This window comes from Puma concolor, chromosome A1, assembly GCF_028749965.1.
Source record: "Puma concolor isolate L17-30 chromosome A1, mPumCon1.1.hap2, whole genome shotgun sequence".
NCBI classification, from domain to species: Eukaryota; Metazoa; Chordata; class Mammalia; order Carnivora; family Felidae; genus Puma; species Puma concolor.
In genome coordinates this window covers 119,513,016-119,537,973 of record NC_141667.1, presented here as the reverse complement: position 1 = coordinate 119,537,973, position 24,958 = coordinate 119,513,016, and the positions used below count along the sequence as shown (strand labels likewise).

At 42.6% G+C, this 24,958-nt stretch overlaps 1 protein-coding gene across 6 annotated transcripts in view; it reads right to left on the bottom strand.

The window, feature by feature from the left end:
- The window catches only part of PRELID2 (PRELI domain containing 2), a 189,231-nt gene extending 168,848 nt beyond the window's left edge, over positions 1 to 20,383 (bottom strand). For 3 of the 6 annotated variants that reach the window (XR_015249291.1, XM_086701424.1, XM_086701412.1), the window contains exons 1-4: positions 20,209 to 20,383; positions 6,370 to 6,427; positions 3,970 to 4,043; positions 1,417 to 1,577 (exon numbers count right to left, since the gene is read on the bottom strand). Coding sequence is in view for 5 of the 6 variants with exons in the window: in XM_086701424.1 (XP_086557550.1) it covers positions 1,417 to 1,577; positions 3,970 to 4,043; positions 6,370 to 6,427; positions 20,209 to 20,283 (368 nt within the window). In the remaining variant the exon portion in view is untranslated. Of the gene's footprint in view, positions 1 to 1,416; positions 1,578 to 3,969; positions 4,044 to 6,369; positions 6,428 to 13,327; positions 13,398 to 13,630; positions 13,723 to 15,070; positions 15,141 to 20,208 lie in introns of all 6 variants that reach the window. The other 3 variants (XM_086701432.1, XM_086701444.1, XM_086701439.1) reach the window with 3 other exon arrangements.
- Positions 20,384 to 24,958: the final 4,575 nt, after the last annotated feature.

Here is a 24,958-nt window from a genome sequence, read left to right as displayed (position 1 = left end):
AGTACCTAATGGTATCTCTTAAAAGTCTGGAAGAATACTTAGCAAACTGATAACACTCGCTGCCTTTGGAGAGAACAAACAGGCCCCAAGACTGAACAGGGTGATCAGAAAGGAGTTGACAAAAATGAAGTATTGGGACCTCATCAAAATAAAAAGCTTCTGCACAGCGAAGGAAACAATCAGCAAAACTAAAAGGCAATTGACAGAATGGGAGAAGATATTTGCAAATAACATATCAGATAAAGGGTTAGTATCCAAAATCTATAAAGAATTTATCAAACTCAACACCCAAAAAACAAATCATCTAGTGAAGAAATGGGCAAAAGACATGAATAGGCACTTCTCCAAAGAAGACATCCAGATGGCCAAATGACATGTGAAAAAGTGCTCAACATCACACATCATCTGGGAAATACAAATCAAAACCACAATGAGGTACCACCTGACACCTGTCAGAATGGCTAACATTAACAACTCAGGCAACAACAGATGTTGGCAAGGATGCGGAGAAAGAGAATCTCTTTTGCACTGCTGGTGGGAATGCAAGCTGGTGCAACCACTCTAGAAAACAGTATGGAGGTTCCTCAAAAAGTTAAAAATAAAACTACCCCATGACCCAGCAACTGCACTACTAGGCATTTATCCAAGGGATACAGTGTACTGTTTTGAAGGGACACATGCACCCCCATGTTTTTAACAACACTATCAACAACAGCCAAAGTATGGAAAGAGCCCAAATGTCCATCGATGGATGAATGGTTAAAGATGTGGTATATATATACAATGGAGTATTACTCAGCAATCAAAAAGAATGAAATCTTGCCATTTGCAACTATGTGGATGGAACTAGAGGGTATTATGCTAAGCAAAATTAGTCAGAGAAAGACAAATATCATATGGCTTTACTCCTATGAGGACTTTAAGATACAAAACAGATGAACATAAGGGAAGGGAAGCAAAAATAAAAACACAGATGGGGACAAAACATAAGAGACTTTTAAATATAGAGAACAAACAGAGGGTTACTGGAGGGGTTGTGGGAGGGGGGATGGGCTAATGGGTAAAGGGCCTAAGGAATATTCTCCTGAAATCATTGTTGCACCATGTGCTAACTAATTGGAAGTAAATTATAAAAAATAAATTATAGAGGGAAAAAAAAAGGCAAGGAGTTGAACGCTATTTTCCCCCATAGAGAAATCTACTTATTAACTACTTGTGTGATTACAGATTAATAATGTGTAACTTATGTAGTTGTAAACAGAGGATGTAAGTATGCAATCAAAACTTTTTAATGTATGAGCTCATATGTGCATCCCTGCACCCAATACACACACACACACGCGTGCACGCGCGCGCACACACACACACACACACACACACACACACACACACACACACACACACAGGGGGTCTTACCAGTTTGGATTTTCCACACTTTCCCGGAAGACAGACTCTTCCTTCATGGATGCATACTGTGTCCATGTAAGGCAGTGACTCCGTATAGCCATGTTTCTTTCCTGAGGATTGAGCCACGATTCCTCTTCCAACTGGATACTAGGTACCTTTAAAATGCTCACCTGTCCAACAGAGAGTGGGTGGCTTTCTCAAATGAGGAAGGCTACAGAAGGATGGAGTCCAGAGTTGCTTTTAGTCTTGGATAATTAAGAGGACAAGTGATCCTGATATACAAATGATGGCTCACCAATGGCTGTGACTTCTTGATAATCAAACATACCATGACCTTACTAAATGCTGGTGAGGACATGCAAATGACCCAGGATTTATGCGAGCTGTATAGTCTCTGGCCTGATTTCCCTAACTGCTAAACACTAAGCAAATTATCAGCCTCCTTCGTGTCTCCTCCAGGGCTGGTTATGGCCTTCTTAAATTGATGGACACTAATTGGGCCCACTTATGGGCTCACATGCAAGACAATATCAGATAAAATATTTTCTTCATTTTAAACTCTGTCCAATACCTTGAAATGTATGTTTTCTGAGGTGGAGGAGACATGGGAAACTACAAAGACAGCACTGTACAAGTCAGAGGTGTCCTTAAATTATTTAAGAATTGAGATACAAGACAAAGTTGAATGTCTTTTTAAATAATAGATTCAAAGGGTGTATATAGGGCAAAGGCAGGGTATACACCCTGTAGAAAAAGCCAGTCATAATTTGTTGTATTCACTGCAACACATTTTAGCATCTGGAAAATAAAGTTCTTTTTCACTGTCATACCAGCCTTCTTTCCTCCAAAGAATATGACAGAATCTTAATCCAGGATAAGGAAGTGATAGAAGCCATCACTCTTTCTAATACAGCAAACAAGCACAGCAATATCACCTGCAAGCTAACTGGCTTCTACATCACCAAAGCAATCACTTCTGGGTAGAAATAATGATCTGAGACATTTTAAGAAGTGCACATCAAGATGTTCTCCTCTTGGGGCGCCTGAGTGGCTTGGTCGGTTAAGTGTCCGACTTCGGCTCAGGTCATGATCTCACGGTCCGTGAGTTCGAGCCCCACGTCGGGCTCTGTGCTGACAGCTCAGAGCCTGGAGCCTGTTTCAGATTCTGTGTCTCCCTCTCTCTCTGCCCCTCCCCTGTTCATGCTCTGTCTCTCTCTGTGTCAAAAATAAATAAACATCAAAAAAAAAAAAAAAAAGATGTTCTCCTCTTATTTCCTAATGATTCAAAAAGGACTCTTGTCAATAATCCCTCCATGATTCAAGCAATGTTATTAAAAATTCCCACTTACCTCTGCCAACAATCACCAGAGTGCTTAAGGATTTCAAACAGAGAAAACAACTTGCTATCATGAAGATTTCAACATCACCACCATTACTTTACAGAAATACACACAAAAAGACTTACAGAGAGCACTGAGAAGATTATAGTCCCTGAAATAACTGTATTCTCTGACGGTGACATAGAATCTGAAGCTTTTATCTTCCTTGCTGAAGATGAGACTAAATATTTACCATCTGTTTACTTCTGATCATTCTTATCTAAGAGTCTTATCTAACCACAGACAGATGAGAAAACATGGTCACTTCCTGCAAAATGTCCAAGACATCTTTAAAATAATTGTAGACCCTCTGGAAAGCAGTGTGGAGGTTCCTCAGAAAATTAAAAATAGACCTACCCTATGACCCAGCAATAGCACTGCTAGGAATTTACCCAAGGGATAAAGGAGGACTGATGCATAGGGGCACTTGTACCCCAATGTTTATAGCAGCACTGTCAACAATAGCCAAATTATGGAAAGAGCCTAAATGTCCATCAACTGATGAATGGATAAAGAAATTGTGGTTTATATACACAATGGAGTACTACGTGGCAATGAGAAAGAATGAAATATGGCCCTTTGTAGCAACGTGGATGGAACTGGAGAGTGTGATGCTAAGTGAAATAAGCCATACAGAGAAAGACAGATCCCATATGTTTTCACTCTTATGTGGATCCTGAGAAACTTAACAGAAACCCATGGGGGAGGAGAAGAAAAAAAAAAAGAGGTTAGAGTGGGAGAGAGCCAAAGCATAAGAGACTCTTAAAAACTGAGAACAAACTGAGGGTTGATGGGGGTGTGAGGGAGGGGAGGGTGGGTGATGGGTAGTGAGGAGGGCACCTGTTGGGATGAACACTGGGTGTTGTATGGAAACCAATTTGACAATAAATTTCATATATTGAAAAAATATATAAAATAAAATAATTGTAGACCATCTCTATGTCCACTAAGAGCCCTCCACAAAAGAGAAGCAGAAACAGAAGGGGGGAAAAAAACTATCTCCCGTGGCATCTGCCAAAACTGAGGTTAGATATGAGAGTGCTTTCTTCCTCTGAGGAGCTGTGAGGTCCAACTGGGAAAGTTCTAACACGCCTGGACATCAGAAAATGCCATCTCTTTCCAGGACTGTGTGAAAATCACCCAGTGTCACACCAAATCTGATTAAATTTTAAAATGAATTTACCTTCCTTAAAATTTCTGGAACCACATTCTGACAGACTGCAATCCTCTTTCTATAGATGATCCCTGTTGACACATCTAGAAACAGAAAATTTTTACACTCAAAAAATGTTTTAAGGATATGTACTCCTATCCTAATGTCAACAAAACTTTTCATTTTGATGTCAGTTTTCTCTATGTAGAATTCCTAGAGAAAAATGTTTAACTCAAAACTCAGTATCCCTGACCACTTTTCTGGGCCAAATCATTCCAAATACACTTATCTGTAATCAAGGAATAAGGGTGAGGCAGCTACTCACTCTGCATGCTCTAAAGTCAGAGAGAAAGAATCACAAACTGTTCACTGCTCTGTATTATCAATGTCAACACTCCAATGACAAGGGCCAATGAGACCTCTGCCCAAATCCAATACAGATGTTTTCACAAGAATGTGGAGAATCTGATTCTGCCACATTCTGCACCAAACATGTTTTCAAGCACAGATTTCTAGGTACACAATGTAAACCTACAATTAATTATATTAGCCAAAGTCTTCACTCATAAAGAAACAGATTCCCTGTGACTGGCACTACTCTGTTTTGGAACAGAGTTTCCAAAAATGTAAAAAGCACACAATAAATGTGAATTAAGAAAAGGGGAGTCCAAGTCATAGAAAAAAATAAACTCTGAAGTATTCTCTTTTGGCCTGTAAATTACTGCGACTCAGCCAAGCTCCTGTAGGGTTTCTCAAATCTCTGGCTATAGTAGCCCGGACAATGCAAATATCCAGACTGCCCAGAAGCCACTGACAGGGTGAGGAGTGGGTTTGTCTCCTGCCCACTGGCCTTCCTTCAGCCAGCTTATCCAATGTTTGCAGCACATCCACTTAAAATGGACTAGCCACTCCTGCAGGCAACGATGCTCCCGTCAATGGTATAAATCATAATTAATGTTCCTATACCACTTTGGAATACACATATTGTTCTTTCATTTGATCTTCATAACAACCTAAAGCAGGATTAATATTATTTTCCCATTTAATAAGCGAAGAAACAGAGCCTCGAAGAAGGTAGGTCATGCAGGGAGTAACAAAATCAAGGCTTGGAACCAGATTTCTCTGATGCCCCATTACAAGTTTCTCTCACACTGAGTGCAGACACATGAAAAAAATGTTTTCTAAAATCTATTAATAGAGTATGGACACAAAGAAAATACCTTCACAAGCAAAAGACAGTTTTTGTGTTTACCAAGCACAGAGAAGACTTCAGAGTCACGTAACAAACAGTGGCATCTCACACATTTTCTCAGAAGGCTCAAGAGTGTGTCAGAAGTGGGCCTGGGTGTCTCCAAATGTTTACATACTGATTATGTGCCTCACCAAAACTTCCTATGTGGCCCAGTTCTCAAGTCCAGGCAATGACAGTGAAAAATTATTCCAGGGAAATACAAATGACAGAGAGCAGTGGAGACTCCTACGCTCTAGTCTAGGGGTGAATAAACCTTTCCTGTAAAAGGCCAAATGGTAAATATTTTATGCTTTATGGTATGAACAGTCTTGTTGCAACAACTTAACTCTGCTCTTGTCGCCAAGAAGAAGCCATAGAAGATATGTAAACAAGTGGGCACGGCTGTATGTCAATAAAACTTTATTCACAAATTCAAGCAGGACAAGCATAGCTTGCCCACCCCTGCGCTGGTCAATATGGAATCATATTCTATAATATAATCACTTTACAATCACATCTTACATACATGCTACTAATCACAAATGTTTTGTCGTATATACAATGATACATGAATATATTATAGGGATATAGTCATGTGACCTTGGGCAATTTATTTAACCTCTCAGTACCTTGATTTCTTCATACATTAAAAGGCAATAATAATAATACATATCCCAAACATTATTCTGCAGATTAAAGGAGTTAATAAGAGTGCCTGGCATATATTCAGTGCTCAGAAATGTTGGCTGTTACTATTGTCATCAGTCATTAATTGAGTGACAAAAGCATATTAAACAAGACTTCTACTGCTGCTTTAAATGCTGGGTATTCTTCTCTGTCACCTCAAATACAGAAATACACCTGTTCTCATATCTGTTTAAAAGGTAATAGGCTGGGGTGCCTGGGTGGCTCACTCAGTTAAGCGTCCGACTCTTGATCTCAGCTCAGGTCATGATCTCACAGTTTGTGAGTTCAAGCCCCACATCTGGATCTGCGCTGACAGTGTGGAGTCTGCGTAGGATTCCCTCTCTCTCCCTCTCTCTGCCCTTCTCCCGTTCACTCTCTCTGTCTCTCTCTCAAAATAAAAAATAAACTTAAAAAAAGAAAAAAGAAAAATAGGCTACACACACACACACCTTGACAAACATCACTATTACTTAATGATCATCACTGAAGTGAGGTATATTCAGAGAACTTACCTCTTTTTTCCTCCACAGTTATTACAGAGATGACATTTTTATCCATGGGGTTGGGATACTAAATGAAAACACATAAAGAAGAATTACCATTCATCCTTCACCAAAATGAACTACCTCATAGTAACCACAGTTATTTGCAGGAACGGTAAATATTTTCCAAGCAACTCTAAGGCCAGTTTTCAATCAAGGCCCTTCGTTGTACTACTTGGGCCTAGATAAGTAAGAAGCTATCATGAATTCAACTTGTATAAATCCAGGGGAAACCTTTAGATCCAACACAGCCCTGGGCAGAGAAGGGAGGGTGAGGTTAATCTAATTAATAAGTATTACTATTAGTATGGAACCAGCCTGGCCTAAATGAAGAGTGTCCTTGGTAGCAGGCACTGTGCTACATGCTTTACTCACTTACACGTTCTTGTTTATTTTTTTAAGTTTATTTATTTCGAGAGGGGGGTTGGTGGGGGGATGGGTGCAGAGAGAGAGAGAGAGAGAGAGAAAGAGAGAATCCCCAGCAGGCTCCATGCTGTCAGCATGGAGCCTGCCGTGGGGCTCGATCTCACAAACGATGAGATTGTGACCTGTGCCAAAATCAAGAGTTGGATGCTCAACTGACTGAGCCACCCAGGTGCCCCTACATAACCTTGTTTAAATCCCAAAACAGCTTCTCTGCTGTGGCTGGGTCATATGTTATCATTACTTCATCTGCCAGAAACAGAAACTGGATAAAGGTTAGAGTTTAGGGTCACCCAGCTAGTTAGTGGGAGAGGCGTGAAATTAAACCAGGCCTAATACACAGTGAACCTTCCACTATGATTGGGTACTACTGCCTGGCAGCTGGTTTAGCATCAGAGGAAAATAATTAGAAGTAGTCTACTCCAGGTGCTCAATGATCATTTATCTATTAATTGCCCAGAAAGACAATTTGGATAAAAGAAGGCTGGCAAAAGCTATCATTTTTGTCACAGGCAGTTTACATACATTATTTCATTTTAATTCTCAAAACAATACCATGAGGTAAATACTGCTTTTTCCCTTTCACATGTGAAAAATAAGGCCCGCATAAACTAAGTAATCTGCTCAAAATCACCCAGCTAGTTAGCACTGAGATTATAATCTACCCACAGATATTTTCTATTGCCTTCTAAACCTGCCTACCTAACCTACCCTTGAATGACCTCACAATTACTCAAATCCAACCCTTTCTATTGCTCAGGTGCAAAGAGAAAGACTTCAGGGGTGAAAGTGACTTCCCCATAAGACAAGGGGGCCCCTGGTCCAAGCCTGCAGAGCACTCCTTGGGCTCTTTGCCCAAAGACTTACACTGCTTCATCATGTGATCAAACCTGCAAAGAAAATGACAGGAAGTCTTATCCAAGACATCAACAAGTGCCGAAGGGGAAGGAGAGCAGTGAAAAGGCTGAAGAGCAGGAAAAGGGGGCCTTCTACTTGATGAACTTGAGCTTCAAGTCTCTGGAACCCCAGGAAGTGGTATATGTTACCCAGGGTGTGGGTCTCCCATATCTCACACAGGTACCTGCATGCACACGTGTGGGCGGGGGGGGGGGGGGGGGGGGGGGGTTGGCTAACTGATTGATTTCACAGAAAAGGGTCCATTACCTACGTTATTAAAGATATCTGTGGCCCCAAAAGACACTGGATGAGAACAGAGACTCTATGAGAACAGGAATATGATCTATTTCAGTCACTCCTGTATCTCTACCACTAGCACAGTGTATGACATATAGTAGGCACTCAATAAATTTTTGCTGAATGAATGAATGATTAGGAAGATGAACCTCGCTCCCTAGGGGGCCAATTTAGAAAATAAACCTTATTTTGTTTGGAGAATGATCTATGAAGGGAACAGATGATCAGTTCTCTCTGGTCAGCCCTCAGTAGCCTTGACACTTCATCATGCCCATCCTGGCAACTGCAATCTTGATGAGTAATCAAAAAAACTGAGTTTTAAGTATTCATTCATTCATTCATTCATTCATTCATTTTTGCTCCAGAAAAAAAATGCTCAAAATTATGGCCACTGCTTTCTTGAAGTTTAACTTTCAGATAGTGTCCATTAGGTAGGATCAAGTTTAGCTATTCTGTTCCTTGCAAGGGGCCTCACTTACAGAGCACCCCTCAAGCAAGGAAGGTATCTGAGCTTCACACAGATCCCTTGAATTGTGTGTGTGTGTGTGTGAATAGAAACTTTTGTGCCACGATAAAATGCAAGTCTGAAAGTATTTCCTTGACTAGTCCTAGTCTGTTCGTTTTGCATTCATCAATACACCCTGAATGAATATTACAAACACACTGTAAGTTGTAGGAAGATTACTAAATTATGGAGGAGATCTGAAATGTAACCACCAGAGGAGGAGACTGATAAAAGCTTTCAAGTTCTAATTGCTTCACTAAATTATCAGTAAAATTCCCAAAGAATATGAACTCAGAAACTTCACACTTTAACATAATTTTAAGATTTTCTTATTAAGCCAAAGAGCATTGACTGAAACAATAGTGAAAATTCTTCATTTAAGAGGTTTTGAGTACCTACCATGCCAGGCACTGTTCTAGGCACTGAGGATATAGTAATGAAATAAAATTGCAGCCTCTTACAGAGTTTACGTATTAGTTGGGGAAAAAAAAAACAAGAAAAAAAATAAACATATCAGGAGAAAATAAATCAAACTAAGGGATAATAAGGAAATGAGAAATTGTGGAAAGGTGTCATCATAAAATACTTAAGGGTCACTCAACAGACAATGCTTGTAAATAACAAGTAAAATGAAGGTTTTATTAGCCAAACACAAGAGATCCTGAATGGGAAAAGAAATGAGAGGTTTGTTTACAATAACTAAATACCATGACATGAAAGGCATATATTTTAACTTTTTTAAAATGAAAGATTTATTATGTTGAGGCTCCCCCTATCTGGCATTACTTGAAATGATCTGACGCCACCTTGTGGTAACTTGAATATTCATGATTTAATTCACGAACATTTTTCTGAACTCTGGTTCACAAGGGGTTGAGAGAGGGAACGCTCTGAAAGACGGTCATCAACAGGAATGCCAATTTGGGAAGGCAGGAAGCAGTGGACAGGTTTCTCTGGACATTTTTTCCAATGCGGTGTGACACTGGAACGGATCAAGCTAGGTCAGGATTAAGGCCATCAAAGACTTACTGAGTATGCACTGTTCTACTATGCCCATGCCTGTATTAGAGCCTGCCATATGTATTATCTCATTTAGTACTTCCCCAAATGAGTAAACCAATCAACAACTATTAAGATAAGGAGTCTCTGCATGAAAGGCATAATGGCAATGGCATAAACAGGGTCACACGGATTTTCCAATCCCCACTCCACGCTGGGGACTCTCATGGAAGCTAAGTGGTGTGAACACCCAGGTATCTGCCCAAAATGCGTGCCATCTCTGAACCTGGCTCAGTGGATCATAAGCTGCAGTCGCACAAAAATAATTACCACACGGGGGGCTGTGTATAGTCACCACATATGCCATATATTCTGGCTGACTTAAGGGATCTTCCAAGGTATACTTCACTTCATTTTGAACTTATTCATGAGTTTACGTTCTTTACCAAATGTGTAAACTAACTCCTTTTCCTTTTCCTGAGATACAAATCTATTGCAAATACCACAGTCTAACAAGGGTAAAATGGAGACTCTTCTACATTGTCATATACCTTGCTTTCAATTACTTTTTACACATCAATGGGTAAGAGGCCTAAATAAGTAAATAAATAAAAGGTTAGAGGCCAAAAACTGCAAAACACTGGGTAAAAAGAGAAAATACACATTAAGACAAACACAGAGCTATGAAAAGTGAGAGGCCAAAAAATGGAGTCCATCCAATTACAGGAATTAACAGTCACTCTATTTGTGGGAAGAGTTTCATGACGACATAGTTATTTACCTTTCTTACTTACAAGGGAAAATTATACAAGCTTTCATAAAGCTTACTGTTAAGAGTAAGGACTTTTTAAAATACCAACTTTCCAAAAGGCTCAGAAGTTAATGCCTGCCTTTTATAATACCCCCTCCCAAAAAAGAGTCAATGACCTCCAAAGGAGCCATTGTGTACCAACTTCTAAATGGCATCCAAGAGAGCACAAGGAAGCAACTCAGCGACAGAGCTGTGTTAGTCCTACAAAGGCCAAGAGGACCTAAAATAAGTCTGTATGTTAACATTTCTGTTTCATAAGCATTATGAGAATCTTTGTTCCTCAGGCTGCTTCCAAACATCCACATGCAAAGCAGGGGAGCTGCAGAAAAGAGATGTGGCATTTTAGTTAAACAAAAACATCACCAGGGACTGTGCCAAGTTTCCTTTATGACCTACATGCAATAGTCTATCTTAGAGGAAAGCAAAGTTGATTTCATACAAAGATCAAATGAATCATCGATTAGTCAAAATTTCAATGTTCAAGGACAAAACATCTTTAAGTCAATACATTTCTGAATGCTTGTGCATCGGCCTTTCAGGACAATGGGATGATGAAGCAGAAAGAACAAAGGACAAGCAGACACACACCCCATGATGCTGCCGTCTCTGGAGCCAGGGCGATGGACCACCAGAGGACACGCAAGGCCGTTCTGCCTGGGACAAGTTATGATTCTAAACAAAGGCCAACGACGTCACATCACCTTTCATTCAAAAATGTCCTAATAATTGGCAATGACACAGTCAAGTTTCTTTGAAAGAAATAGCTTATAATTGTGACACAAAGGAAAAGCCTCGTATCTCAACATTAAATGCATACATAAACCAGATGCATTTAAAGATAAAAAGTCTACAAAATAACCGACCAGTACAATTTCAAAAGTGCCAGGGTCGGTCTGGAAATTTAAAAAAATAGACGATCTGTCCCACACTGGGGGAGACTAAGACAGGACAACTAAATGCAATGTGGGATCCTGGATTGACTCCTAGACTGGAAAAAATGCTATTAGTTGACTACTGCCAAATCGGAATAAAGTCTGTAGATCAGTTAACATTTTATCGACGCTAATTCCCTGGCTTTAAAAACTACACAGTGGTTTGGGGAAGCTGGGTAAAGGCTACCCTGGAATTCTTTGTTTTGCAACATTTTTTAAGTCAAATTACAGTTGAGCCTTGAACAACAGGGGTTTATACAGTGTGGGTCCACTTCCATGTGGGTTTTTTTCCAATCAGGACAGTACTGTAAATGCATCCTTATGCCTTTTTCAACATTTTTTTCTCTAGCTCTCCAACCATCAAAATACAGTATATAATATATATATAACATACAAGATATGTGTTAATTGACTGTTCATTTCATCTGTAAGGTTTACAGTCAACAGCAGGCTACTAGTAGTTAAATTTGGGGGGGGGGGTCTAAAGTCACATAGATGCAGATTTTCAACTGTGTGGGGGCCAGTGTCCCTAAACATCATGTTGTTTAGGGTCAACTGTATTTCTAAATGAAAACTTAAGGAAAAAAAACAAAGTTAAAATGAAAATACAGAATGTTGGAAACAACTGAGTTTTAAAACCCAAGAGACTTCAGTCTGAAACCCATCTGTGAGAGTCTTGGGCAAAATGCTTTAATCTCAGCCTGCCTTAGTTTCTCCATCTGTGAAAATAGGGGGAAAAAATCCATCTCAGAGAGTTGTCACAGAAATTAAAGGGAACAATTTTATGTAAAGTGTAACACCTGGCATCATGCAGGTTCTCAATAAATAGTAGCAGTTTCTTGCTGATGAAGAATGAAAGGCTACATTTTTTAAAACTCAGTTTCAGGACTTCAGTGCTTATCTTGCAATTTACTGTGGTGTGGTATTAAAGCATACTCCTAGTATCCATCTGCAAACTAAATATATGTAGGTGATGATTTAAGAGTCTTTAGAGGAGTGCCTGGGTGGCTCAGTCGGTTGAGCGTCTGACTTCGGCTCAGGTCATGAGCTCGCGGTCCGTGAGTTCGAGCCCCGCGTCAGGCTCTGTGCTGACAGCTCAGAGCCTGGAGCCTGTTGCAGATTCTGTGTCTCCTTCTCTCGCTGACCCTTCCCCATTCATGCTCTGTCTCTGTCTCAAAAATAAATAAACGTTAAAAAAAAAAAAAAAAAGAATCATTAGAACAGGGGCACCTGGCTCAGTAGGCTGAGCATCCGACTTTGGCTCGAGCCCCACATCGGGCTCTGTGCTGACAGCTCAGAGCCTGGAGCCTGCTTCTCATTCTGTGTCTCCTCTCTCTCTCTGCCCCTCCCCGACTCACACTCTGTCTCTCTCAAAAATAAACATAAAAAAAATTTTTTTAATAAATAAATAAAATAAAAATCATTAAAAGATATTTCTTTTCCTAGAATAAAACTTCAAAGCTCATGCTTTCCCAATTCAGAGTCCATGTGACAAGAACTCCTGACAATCCCTCCCTACTAGCATTAGGGAAGGCACTGAGTCAGGAAAGTACTAGAGAGTACTGACATTTTTGAAAAGGCAACAAAGTCTTTCTAAGCACTCTAAAAGCTCTCATAGATTAATAATTAAAAATGGGGTGCCTGGTTGGCTCAGTCAGTGGAGTGTGTGATCTCAGGGTTGTGAGTTCGACCCCATGGTGGGTGTCAAGATTACTTAAAAATAAAATATTATTTAAAAAGATAGGATCCTTTCCTCACACTCTGTATCTGTAACATGCCCCTGAGAAAGCATTTATCACAAAAATTAATGTATTTCCTCTGTCCCCTTGAGGGCTGGGGCCATGTTTTATTTATCTCATCTCCTAGAGGCAAAAAGATGCACCAACTTACTATAAGTGTCCATTAGTAGACCTAGGAAAAGTTTTACTGCCCGTACTTTAACAGTTAAGAATCATCCTATCTTTTATAAACTTCTTAAGCCACAACCACCAATAGGTAAGTTTCCAAGTACAGTTTATGATTTAAATAACATTTAAAAAAACAAGTCAGAATTCAAATGTGCACCTTTATTCCTGTTCTTTCTTCTCTTTATTACTCCAAGTCGGTAAAGGTTTCTGCAGACTACTCCTCTCAGCTTTTTATTTTCAGGTTCATGGAATAAATGTAAGAAATTATTATTGTTAGTATTACTCTCAAGATTTTTAACAAGTACTGTACTTCAAAAGCACCTGCTGTGTGCCAATGCATGCAACTATGTGCGTTATCCTCTTAATTTCCCCCAACAATTCCAGAAGACAGTGACTACTATCTTACTCTGGAGAGGAGGAAACCGAGGCACAGGAAAAGAGCTGACTTGCCCAAACTCACACAGCGAGAAGCACTCGGTCCCCCCGGCTGATGTCAGAGCCCGTACTCTTCCCGTTTGCACCATTCTGCTTCGTGTCGTACCTAATCTTCTTCTAGGAGAATTGAGGATAGGAAGATAAAAGAAAGACTATTACAGCGTAAGTAAAAAGATGAACAACCATTATGTTAAGCGAGGCTTATCATTCATCAAAACATGGATTTTGGAAATATGGGTTCACCCCAAGTATTTCAGGAGCTCTGCAGGAAGAGATGTTCTACACAACTAAGTGTCAGATTTGCAAGGGAGAAAAGATAGGATCAGAAATGGAAACATTATTAATTGCCCAATCAACTTTCTACTCTAAATGGAAATAGCCATTCATAAATCGCCTTTATGAGTGTAAGGGTAAACACTCAAACCATTTGTTCAGCACATCAGGCTCCTGGCGAGAATAAATAAAACCCGAGGCCGCTGTGTTGAAGCAAAGAAATTATTTTGATCTGTCCATTTTATTACAATACCCTAAGTAAGGACATGTTACTGAGACCCACAACAACTTCAGTGTGAAATCACATAGGGCCAAATTCCTGAATAGTGCATTTCCTTATCCACTCAGCAAGGATTTGGTGAGCACCTACTATGTTCCAGGATCTCTTTGCGTGCTTGTGATGCATGAGGAATAAGTGGAAGAGTGTAAGCCCATGAACCTCACACTCTATTCACAATGATTCTTTGGCCTACAGCACAGAAAGAAAATTAACCTGAACAACTCTATAGTACAAAAAACTCTTAATGTCTCTGGCCTTATTTGAGAATAAACAAGAAAATCCAGTCAACACAAAGGCCCTCTGGGTCCTTTTTAATAACTTTAAGTTTCAAATAGACAAAACTGAACAAGTGTTTGAATCTAACTGGTGAACGCAAGCTCAGTAAACAGACTGGCGTGAGCTTGTAAGAGATGAGTGAGCTTCTAGACTGCTACACTCATCCATGCAACTTTGTGTTCTCTTTGTAGCTGGTTTTAAATAAAGGAAAGGAAACAGCTATAAGTGATAAGACCTAGAAAGGTAAGAGATCATACAAAGAAAGAAACCAAAATACACTGTCAGGCACACTGACAATATACCTCATGGAAACTACAGTTTAGCATCTGATAAATAAACCATTTTGGGTTTCACAGCATACCTACATAAGAGTTCATTGGGAAACACTATATTCCATGAACAAAGAGTACTCTGCGGTGTTTGTTTTCAAGGTACCACTCAGCTTTGGAAGCATGTAGCTAATATTTTGCCTGTGGTATCCAACAGGCAGGTGTAAGAAGAGCAAACATTCCTCAGGTTTTAAAAATAGTAGTATATTATAACTTGGAAGGCAAGTCCTAACATACCAAAAGACGTAGATCAGTAGACTCTATTTAAAATAGAACATTCTCAGTGCTGAAGCAGCTTCAAACATACCATTGTGAAAAATCAGATTAAATGCTTCCCAGAGATCCTCATATGATTGTCCCTTCTGCCAAGTGCCTTCCTTTGAAAAAAAAATACATACAGACTAAAAGAAATATAAAAGTGTGTTTAGCCAAAAAGATCATTCTTACTATCTTGCACTTATAAAAAGCTAATGCTTGTCAGACTGTTACACATTTGATCCTCACAACACTCCTAGGAGATAGGTGGTAAGGTGCATGGCATTGCTGTTTCACAGATATGAAATTAAGACAGCAGGTTTGCTGTATAGAGTTGTGCATGTTGCTCACTGCACAAGGTCTTCCAATCTAGCAGGCCGGTGGGCACAGGGCTACAGCCACCTAGAGGAAGGAGTGCTGAGACAGAAGAGGCACCAGACTTGTGACCCCACACCCAGGAAATGGCTAACAAGCCACAATAACCCAGTCTTCTAGCATCGCCTGCAGGTGCTGCTTGCCATCAGAAACTAAGGCCAAATGCCAGAAGCCCCAAGCTCCAAACAAGCCCCCATGACCCAGTTTTCTTTTTTTTTTTTTTATTTTTTTTTAATGTTTTTATTTATTTTTGAGATAGAGAGAGACAGAGCATGAGCAGGGGAGGGGCAGAGAGAGGGGGAGACACAGAATCTGAAGCAGGCTCCAGGCTCCGAGCTGTCAGCCCAGAGCCCGATGCGGGGCTTGAACTCACAGAGTGTGAGATCATGACCTTAGCTGAAGTCGGACGCTCAGCCGACTGAGCCACCCAGGCGCCCCCATGACCCAGTTTTCAACGAGTCTGATCCAGTTCAGACACTGTGCTAACCTTCCAGCACCAAAAGGGATGGACACTCCCCTGTGAAAACCCAACCACCTGAGCCAAGATAGACCCAGTGGTGAATTTCCACTGAGTTTTTCCCTTATTCTAATACTAAAAATCACCCAGGGATAGGAACTTAACACGCTAATTAGACATGCAACTCAAGAAGAAGCAAGAAGCATTGACCTTTAAGTGCACAAGCCACCGCCCCCCCCCCAAAAAAAAAACAGAACAAAAGAAAAACCCACCCCTACACATTTGGACATCACCCTTTTCAGCCTAGGCCTCCTTAAAACCCTCCCAGACCTCTCCTTGGGAACCCAGCCTACAGACCCTGTGCTGTCTCCCTTCTGCTGGAGCCAACCCAATAAAGCTTTGCCAGGAACTCCCACTCAGCCCTACTCAATTTCTATGGCTACCCCAAGAGCCTGATTGGGTAACAGCCATTCTTGCTAATTTGCATAAATGCCCCCATTTACTTTCCACTAGCCCCATTTACTGGGAGCTCGTGGGGTCGACCAGTAAGATGGTGCCTCTTTCTTTCTTTTTTTTCAATTTTATCTAAATCCAAGTTAGTTAACATAGAGTGTAATAATGGTTTCAGGAGTCTAATTTAGTGATTCATCACTTACATATGACACCCAGTGCTCATCCCAACAAGTGCCCTCCTTAATGCCCATCGCCCATTTAGACCATCCCCACACCCCTCCAGCAACGCTCAGTTTGTTCTCTGTAATTAAGAGTATCTTGCGGTGTGCCTCCCTCTTTTTCTCTTATTTTTCCTTCCCTTCCTCTGTGTTCATTGTTGTGTTTCTTAAATTCCACCTATGAGTGAAATCATATATTTATGTTTCTCTGCCTTTAGATGATACCTCTTCTTAATTTGCACTAGGGCCCGATACAGACTGGTGAAAACTGTGTCCCTAGGCCACCCAAAAACTGCTTTTAAAGGGGAAGGCACAATGATGGCCATCCATCTACTGACTTCCAGTTCATGGCTTCAAGTAATGTAAGGCGAAAATTCCCACAGCAAACGGATTTATTGACATCTCATAATTTAGTGACTCACGTAGCCCCTTCCAGGGATCTCTATGGCACTCTCTGAAGGAGTGCTTTGTGAACAGAAAGAATGGAAGTGTATGGGGCTCAGGAGTGGCTGAGCCGGTTGAGCGTCTGACTTCGGCTCAGGTCATGATCTCACAGTCCATGAGTTCAAGCCCTGCACTGAGCTCTGTGTTGACAACTCAGAGCCTGGAGCCTGCCTTAGATTCTGTGTCTCCCTCTCTCTCTGCCCCTCCCCTGCTCGCACTCTCTCTCTCTCTCTCAAAAATAAATAAATATTTTTTAAAAATAAATTTAAAAAAAAGAAAGAATGGAAGTGTACTATCATCTGCAGTGCTTACATCATTCCACTGCCAGGTCTTTTCTGAAAATGCTCTCCTTTTCCTGAAACTCTACCTTCCAAAATATCCTCCTCAGTCCTTATTTACTATGTGCCAGGCACTTTGCCAAGTTTTTTTACAAGCAATCTTCCACATTGTAACTGAATGCAGCTAAGTGACTTCAGCTAGAAGACACTGGCACACAAAAACCACCCAGCTGAGCCCAGTCAACAGAATTATGAGAATGAAAGGTCTACCACTGCTTTAATCCACTGCATCACAGGGGTGATTTGTTACATAGCAACAGAAACCTGAGACACTATATTCTCTCACTGTACCACACATCAAAGCTATACCCCTACATCAGGCACAACGGGTCCACCAAGATAAAATAAGTCCTGAGAATAGACAGAAGAAAACTGAAATTGGATAAAGAGCACGGCAAAGATGATTCTGGAACATTTTATCCCCTCAGTAGTCATCGGAATGCCTATTATGTGGAAGGCAGCACAGTCTGGGGGACTAGGGGTGTAGACTTAGGATTCAGATGTGCTGAAATCTTGGCTCTCCCAGCTGCTGGCCATGGGAACTTGGAAAAGATTCTCAAATCCTCTGAATCTCAGGTTTTCTACGTAATGAAATGGAAGTCAGTCCTAACTGCTTGCAGCTGCTGGAAGAGGTAAATACGATAATGTATGAAAGCACTTCCTCCCCCTCTCTTCTTGCCTGAGAAAGTCCTACTCACACATCAGCCATCATTTCACACAGGCCATTTGTTTGACAAAGCCTTTCCTCATGACCACCCTGCGGGACCTTAGCAGGCCTTCCCCGCTATATTTGGTCCCAGTAACATAAACTTTCTCTGTAAATACATATCATCAATTTTAAGTATGTATTCATCTGTTGGCCATTTATTAACGTCAGCCTCACTTACAAGACACCATCAGCCCCACGAAAAGAGGGTCTATCTGTTGTGTCCTAGCACCAAGCCCAGTACAAAGAAGAAAAGCATTCAGCCCAGAAGCATGACCACATGAACAATACTCTCTAAAAGAGAGCATGCCATTGTGCTATGTGCTTCTGCAGGCATGAATCTAATGAGAGAAAAAGAGATGTGCAGCAGTAACTATCCAAAGCTGGAGAAGATAGTCAATGATTTTGATCTGGATCAAGTGCCCTTCCAGGTCTGACAAGGCAAAGATCAGCTCCTGAGGAGTGCAATCCAGAAGGCATTCCAAGGGAGCAGTGGCATTAGAGAATCCACACTCCCAACTTCCTAAGAAAAAATGGAGAGTTGTTGGGGTGCCTGGGTGGCTCAGTCGGTTGAGTGTCTGACTTCGGCTCAGGTCATGATCTCACAGTTTGTGGGTTTGAGCCCCGCTTCAGGCTCTGTGCTGACACCTCGGAGCCTGGAGCCTGTTTGAGATTCTGTGTCTCCCTCTCTCTCAAAAGTAAATAAACATAATTTTTTTTTTTTTTTTTTTAATGGAGAGTTGGCTGTTTCTCTTTTGGGCCCAGAAGTCTGGCCTAAGGCAAAGTCTACACTAGATCCACAATTCAAGCTTTCGTTCATTTAGTCATTCATCAGTTATCCGATTTTTAGTGAGCACCTACTAGCTGCTAGGCACTATTCTAGATACTGAAGATCTATCAACAAGCTGACATTCTCCCCCAAAAAAGACTTCTATGGCAACACGATGTTACCCAGAGTCCTACAATCCTTGGCTTGGGTCCCGAACTGTATCACCTCCTCATGTGAAGGTCAGGTCTTATCACTTAAAAAATTAACTTCCTCGGAACCTGGGTGGCTCACTCCATTGAGCGACTGACTTCAGCTCAGGTCATGATCTTGTCATTCATGAATCCAAGCCCAGGGTTGAGCTCTGTGCTGAAAGCTCAGAGCCTGGAGCCTGCTTCAGATTCTGTATCTGCACACAGCACCCCCACCCCCACCCCCGCTGTCCTGCGCGCGCGCTCTCTCAAAAATAAACACTAATTTAAAAAAAAATTAACTTCCTCTCCCCTTATCTCCCTTTGATGGCTTGTGGGTTGTATAAGGAGTGCACTGCTTGGTGGCTGCTACCCAAGGCAAGTTACAAGTTTGGCAAACCTTGTCTAAGAACATGAAAGCTGAAGGGGAACCTAAAGTATCTTCTGATACAACACTCTTAGAAGCAGAAACTGCGTCTGAAGAGAACAGACGCTTGACCAAGTGAAGGAACTAAAGGCAGAGACAGACAAGAGTCCAGGAGTCCCAGCTCCCTGGCCTGGGTGCTTTCAATTTCTCAAATTTCCCCTTCTATTACCATGAGCACAGTCCTCGGAGGAGCCCTGAGAAAAGAGGGCCACTGAACACCGAGACTGGGGTGTAGTTAGAGCAGCACAAACAACTACAACACTTTAGAGGCCTTCCATCAGTGACTTTCCATGAATTATCTCACTTGAGTCCTCGCAACTAACCCTTTCACTTAGTACTATTATGTCCCCATTTCACAGATCACAAAACCAAGGCACAGAGAGGGTAAGCAATCTGCCCCAAGTCCCACAGCCACCTCCACTGGGATGATAGAGCCACAATGCTGGGAAACCTAGGGTGATGGCTTCCGCGGTCCCCACTAGCTTTAAGGGGTCCATGAGGTACTAGAACGATCCACAAGTCCTGTGCAGCCTCAAGCAGGCTCCAGAACTTGCGTTCCCTGCCACTCCGGGACAGGGTGTGAACGTGGCGCCGCGCACCACGAAGGGGAGCCCTCGAGGAAATCCACTCCCACCCCCGCCCTGCATATCCCGAAGCGAACCCCGCAGCTGGAGCGCGAGAAGGGGAGGGGTGGGGGGGGGGGGACTCCCGCGGGGGGTCGGGGCGGGGGCCCGGACAGGGCCGGGCGCCCCGAGCGCGGACAGCTGGGCCAGGGCTCCCGGGTGCCGCGCGTCCGGGCCGGAGTGGGCGGGTACCTTTCGGAGGAAGCTGGCGACCACCTGCTCGAAGGGGTACTTGTACACCTGGCGCACGTCCACCGTGACCCCCATCCCCGCGCGCCGGGCGCCGGGCTCGCCCCGGGCCGCAGGCGTCCACACCCGCCCCGCCGAAGGGGCGAGGGTTTGTTGTTGTTTTTTTTTTCCCTGCCTTTTCAAACTTTCGAAACTTTATTGTCCCCCCCGGAGAAACGGACAGGCGGTCGCGCCCCGCCCCCTTCCGCCCCGCGGTTTGTGGGCGGCGGGTGGAGCGGCGGGGGGGGTGGCGCAGCTGCGGCGGCCTGGGGCCGACGCGCACCTGAAGCGGCCCGCCCTGCCTGCAGGGCCCGTGACCCCACCGCTCCGCGCCCCGCGGCCTGGCCCTGAGCTCCGGTGCCGTCCCGCCCCTGAGCCTCGCACTCAGCAGCACTAAGAAAAGGATCATAAATACGGAAACAACCACCCGCCCTCTGAGATTGGCTTGTAATCTAACCCCCCTCCGTGTTGCTGAGGCTGGTGTGACAAAGGTCAGCGACTGCGTGACTCACACGATCCCGGCAGCCGCCTCAAAAGCTGTAAATTGGGTCTCAAATTCGGTAAAAATTGCCCGTATCCCCAGGGAGTGTTCGGGAAATAACGGTGGCTTGGCACGTCCGGCGCTGTAAGGAAATTCCTATGCTCCTTAAGTTGAAACACCATGAAGCCTTTGTTGCTACAAAGACGCACGAAAAGAATATGACCGCTTTTCACTGACCTGTACAGATTTTGCAAGAACGAGCAAGTGAATCCACTCACTCAATAAGTTAGTCAACATATTCCTGGAAAGAGACTCCGCGCCAAGCACTGTGGCAGGCATGGTCCCTGCTGTCAGGTGGGATGAGTGAGCCCGGCTATGTAACACCCAAGGAACAAAACAGGAAAACAGACAGGATAAGGGATTAAGGTTATGGGACTGGGGCCCGATGTTAGCTAGCATGAATGAGGAAGGTCTCTGAGGTGGTGACTCTGACATTTATAAATTTATAATCTCGCTGGCCACCGACACGCACAGTCATACTGGTGTTACAAATCTTACACTTGGGTAAATCCAGCTCTCCATTACTCACAGCTTCACTCCCACCCCTGCAAGAGACTGGAGGCAATCTACACCCAATATAACAGGCCTCCTTTTAAGTTCATAACCACTAACCTCCAGGGGCCTTTTTTTTATTTATTTATTTATTTTTTTAATTTTTTTTTTCAACGTTTATTTATTTTTGGGACAGAGAGAGACAGAGCATGAACGGGGGAGGGGCAGAGAGAGAGGGAGACACAGAATTTGAAACAGGCTCCAGGCTCCGAGCCATCAGCCCAGAGCCTGACGCGGGGCTCGAACTCACGGACCGCGAGATCGTGACTCCAGGGGCCTTTTAATGGTGCTGGACAAAAAACAAAACAAAACAAAAAAAAAAAAAACCTCCATTTCTCTAATCCACTAACTGTCCCACAGTCTTCTCATCTCAAACCCCCAACGCTTCCCAACCTTATTCTCAGGCGACTACCTTGCTTCCTTTTTCACTTAGTAAATAGGAAACCTGCCTCTACCACATCTATCTACCCACCTGTCCAAATGCCCTGCCTTCTCTCCTACTTTTTGTTTTGTTTCGTTTTGTTTTAAGTAGGCTCCACTCCCAGCAAAAACACAGGGCTTGAACTCATGACCCTGAGATCAAGACCTGAGCTGACAAAAAAAAAAAAAAAAAAAAAAAGACCTGAGCTGAGATCAAGAGTCCGACTCTTAACTGACTGGGCCCATCCAGGCACCTCTCTCTCCTATTCTTGTGTGTGAACTGCCAGCACTTAGTTTAGGGCCAGTTTCTCCACTTGACCACTGAATCCAGCAGTGGGCTAGCAAATGGTTAACCAACAGCTCTCCTTTAAAAAACAAAAAAACAAAAAAAACACCAGGGACCCCTGGGTGGCTCAGTCGTCAGTCCTCTCAGGTTGTGATCTTGTTGTCTTGCCCTGCATTGGACTCTGTGTTGACACCTCAGAGCCTGGAGCCTGTTTTGGATTCTGTGACTCACTCTCTCTCTCTGCCTCTCCCCTGATCACTCTTTCTCTCTCTCTCCCTCTCTCTCTCTCTTTCTCTCTCTCTTTCAAAAAATAAATAAACATTAAAAAACAACCCAGAGAAGGCCATGACTGCTAACAATTGCAGTTTCTGCTGTGTAAATACTCCCACCACGGCCAACTTCAAACTAGCAATGTGATGTCACAAAACATGGGGTTAGGAAGACAAGTGCAGGAAGGCACTACTGTGTGGCATTTCCACAATCCACATGTAGTAGACATAACTGCAAGAACATAGTTAATGGAGCCAATGCAAACGTGATAAATAAGAACGAGCCTAGAGGTATCACAATTCCAGATTTCGAGATCTACTACAAAGCTATAGTAATCAAAACAGCATGGTACATACACTGTTGGTGGGAATGTGAATGGGTGCAGCTGCTGTGGAAAGCAGTGTGGAGGTTCCTCAAAAAATTAAAAATAGAAATACCATATTGGGGGGCCTGGGTGGCTCAGTCTGTTGAGCATCTGACTTCAGCTCAGGTCACGATCTCACAGTTTGTGAGTTGGAGCACCTCAATGGGCTCTGTGCTGTCAGCTCAGAGCCTGGAGCCTGCTTTGAATTCTGTCTCCCTCTCTCTCTGCCCCTACCCTTGCTTACCCTCTGTCTTTCTCTCTCTCTCAAATAAATAAATAAACATACATTAAAAAGAAATACCAAATGATCCAATAATTCCACTATTGGGTATTTACTCAAACAAAATGAAAACACTAACTCAGAAAGATATATGCACCCTATGTTTATCGCAGCATTATTTTTTTTTAATTTTTTTTTTAACGTTTATTTATTTTTGAGACAGAGAGAGACAGAGCATGAACGGGGGAGGGGCAGAGAGAGAGGGAGACACAGAATCGGAAGCAGGCTCCAGGCTCTGAGCCATCAGCCCAGAGCCCGACGCGGGGCTCGAACCCACGGACCGCGAGATCGTGACCTGGCTGAAGTCGGACGCTTAACCGACTGAGCCACCCAGGCGCCCCTATCGCAGCATTATTTATAATGGCCAATATAAGGAGGCAACCTAAGCGTGCATCAATAGACAAATGGATACGGAAGATGTGCCGTGTACACACACACACACACACACACACACACACAGGGATATCATGCAGCCATAAAAAAAAAAAAAAAAAAGAGATTGTGGCATTTGAGACAACATGGATGGACCTACAGAGTATTATGTTAAGTGAAATAAGTCAGACTGAGAAAGACAATTATATAATTTCACTCATTGTGGAATCTAAACAAAAATTAATAAACAAATTAAAAAAGCAGAATCAGACCTATAAATACAAAGAACCAATTGATGGTTGCCAGAGCAAAGTGGGGGTGGGTGGGTGGGGGTGGGATGGGCAAAATGGGTGAAGGGGAATGGGACATATAGGCTTCCAGTTAAGGAATAAGTCACCGTAATAAAAGGTACAGCACAGGGAATATAGTCAATGATATTGTAACAATAATGTATGGTGGCAAATGATAGCTACACTTGTGATGAGCATAGCATAAGGTATGGAGAAGTTAAATCACTATGTTGTACACATGACACTAATGTAACACTGTGTCAACTATACTCAAAAAAATCCTTCTTTAAAGATCATGGTGAGGGGCCCCTAGGTGGTTCAGACAGTTAAGCAACCGACTTGATTTCAGCTCAAGTCATGATCCCAGGGTCATGGGATTGATCCCCGTGTTGGGCTCCATGCTGGGTGTGTAGCCTGCTTAAGATTCTCTCTCTCCCTCTGTCTCTCTGGTCCCGCCCTCATGCTCTCTCTCTCTCTCTCAAAATAAATAAACATTTAAATAAATAAATAAATAAATAAATAAATAAATAAATAAATAAATAAAGTTAATGGTGACTGTAATGCAATTCGGAAGGGCTGGGTTTGGAATACCTATTACCTTTTTAAATATAGTTCATTTAATTGTAAATTTATATAATTTAATATTTAATAATATCTGTGCTTAAGATCCAGCTAGTAGGATTCAGAGCACAGTAGCCCAAAATACAGCAGCTTGGCATATTGAGTATCTTAAGCTGAAGGAGTTTGGGGAAATGGCAGGAGCAGGAAGTTCTCTGACATTCCCCTCGCCTTCTCTCCCGAAGCACATCATAAGATCCTCTTGTGAGAAATGTCCTTTGTATACCAGAAGGAAAGTAGCATCCTTCTCTCCAGGACGGGAGTGCTACCCAGAAGAATGCACACAAACAGGCCTTGCCAAGTTTCCCCACAGTGACTACACTTACTTTATACCCTTTGTCCTATGATATTTCTACAGTCCTGCTCCCTCTTCATCAAACCTTGTGCAAAACCCTCAGGTATGACCATTTCTACAGGTCTTCATTTCTATATGAAGGTGCCCATGTCCCATAAAACTTACAGTAAATCAATGTGTATGCTTTTCTTCTGCTAATCTGTGTCAGGTTTTCAGACTCAGCCAGAGACCCTGAGAGGGTCAAGGAAAACTTGACCTACACAGCTGTACCGCATCACTAAAAAGTTCCCGCCCTCTTTCTTGTTCAAGGACATCTCTCTAGCCATACCCCCCCCCCCCACATCATCACTTTTGCCTCTACTGGATCATTCCAACCAGCACACATACATACATTGTGATTTCTTCCATTTTTAAAAAAATCCACTC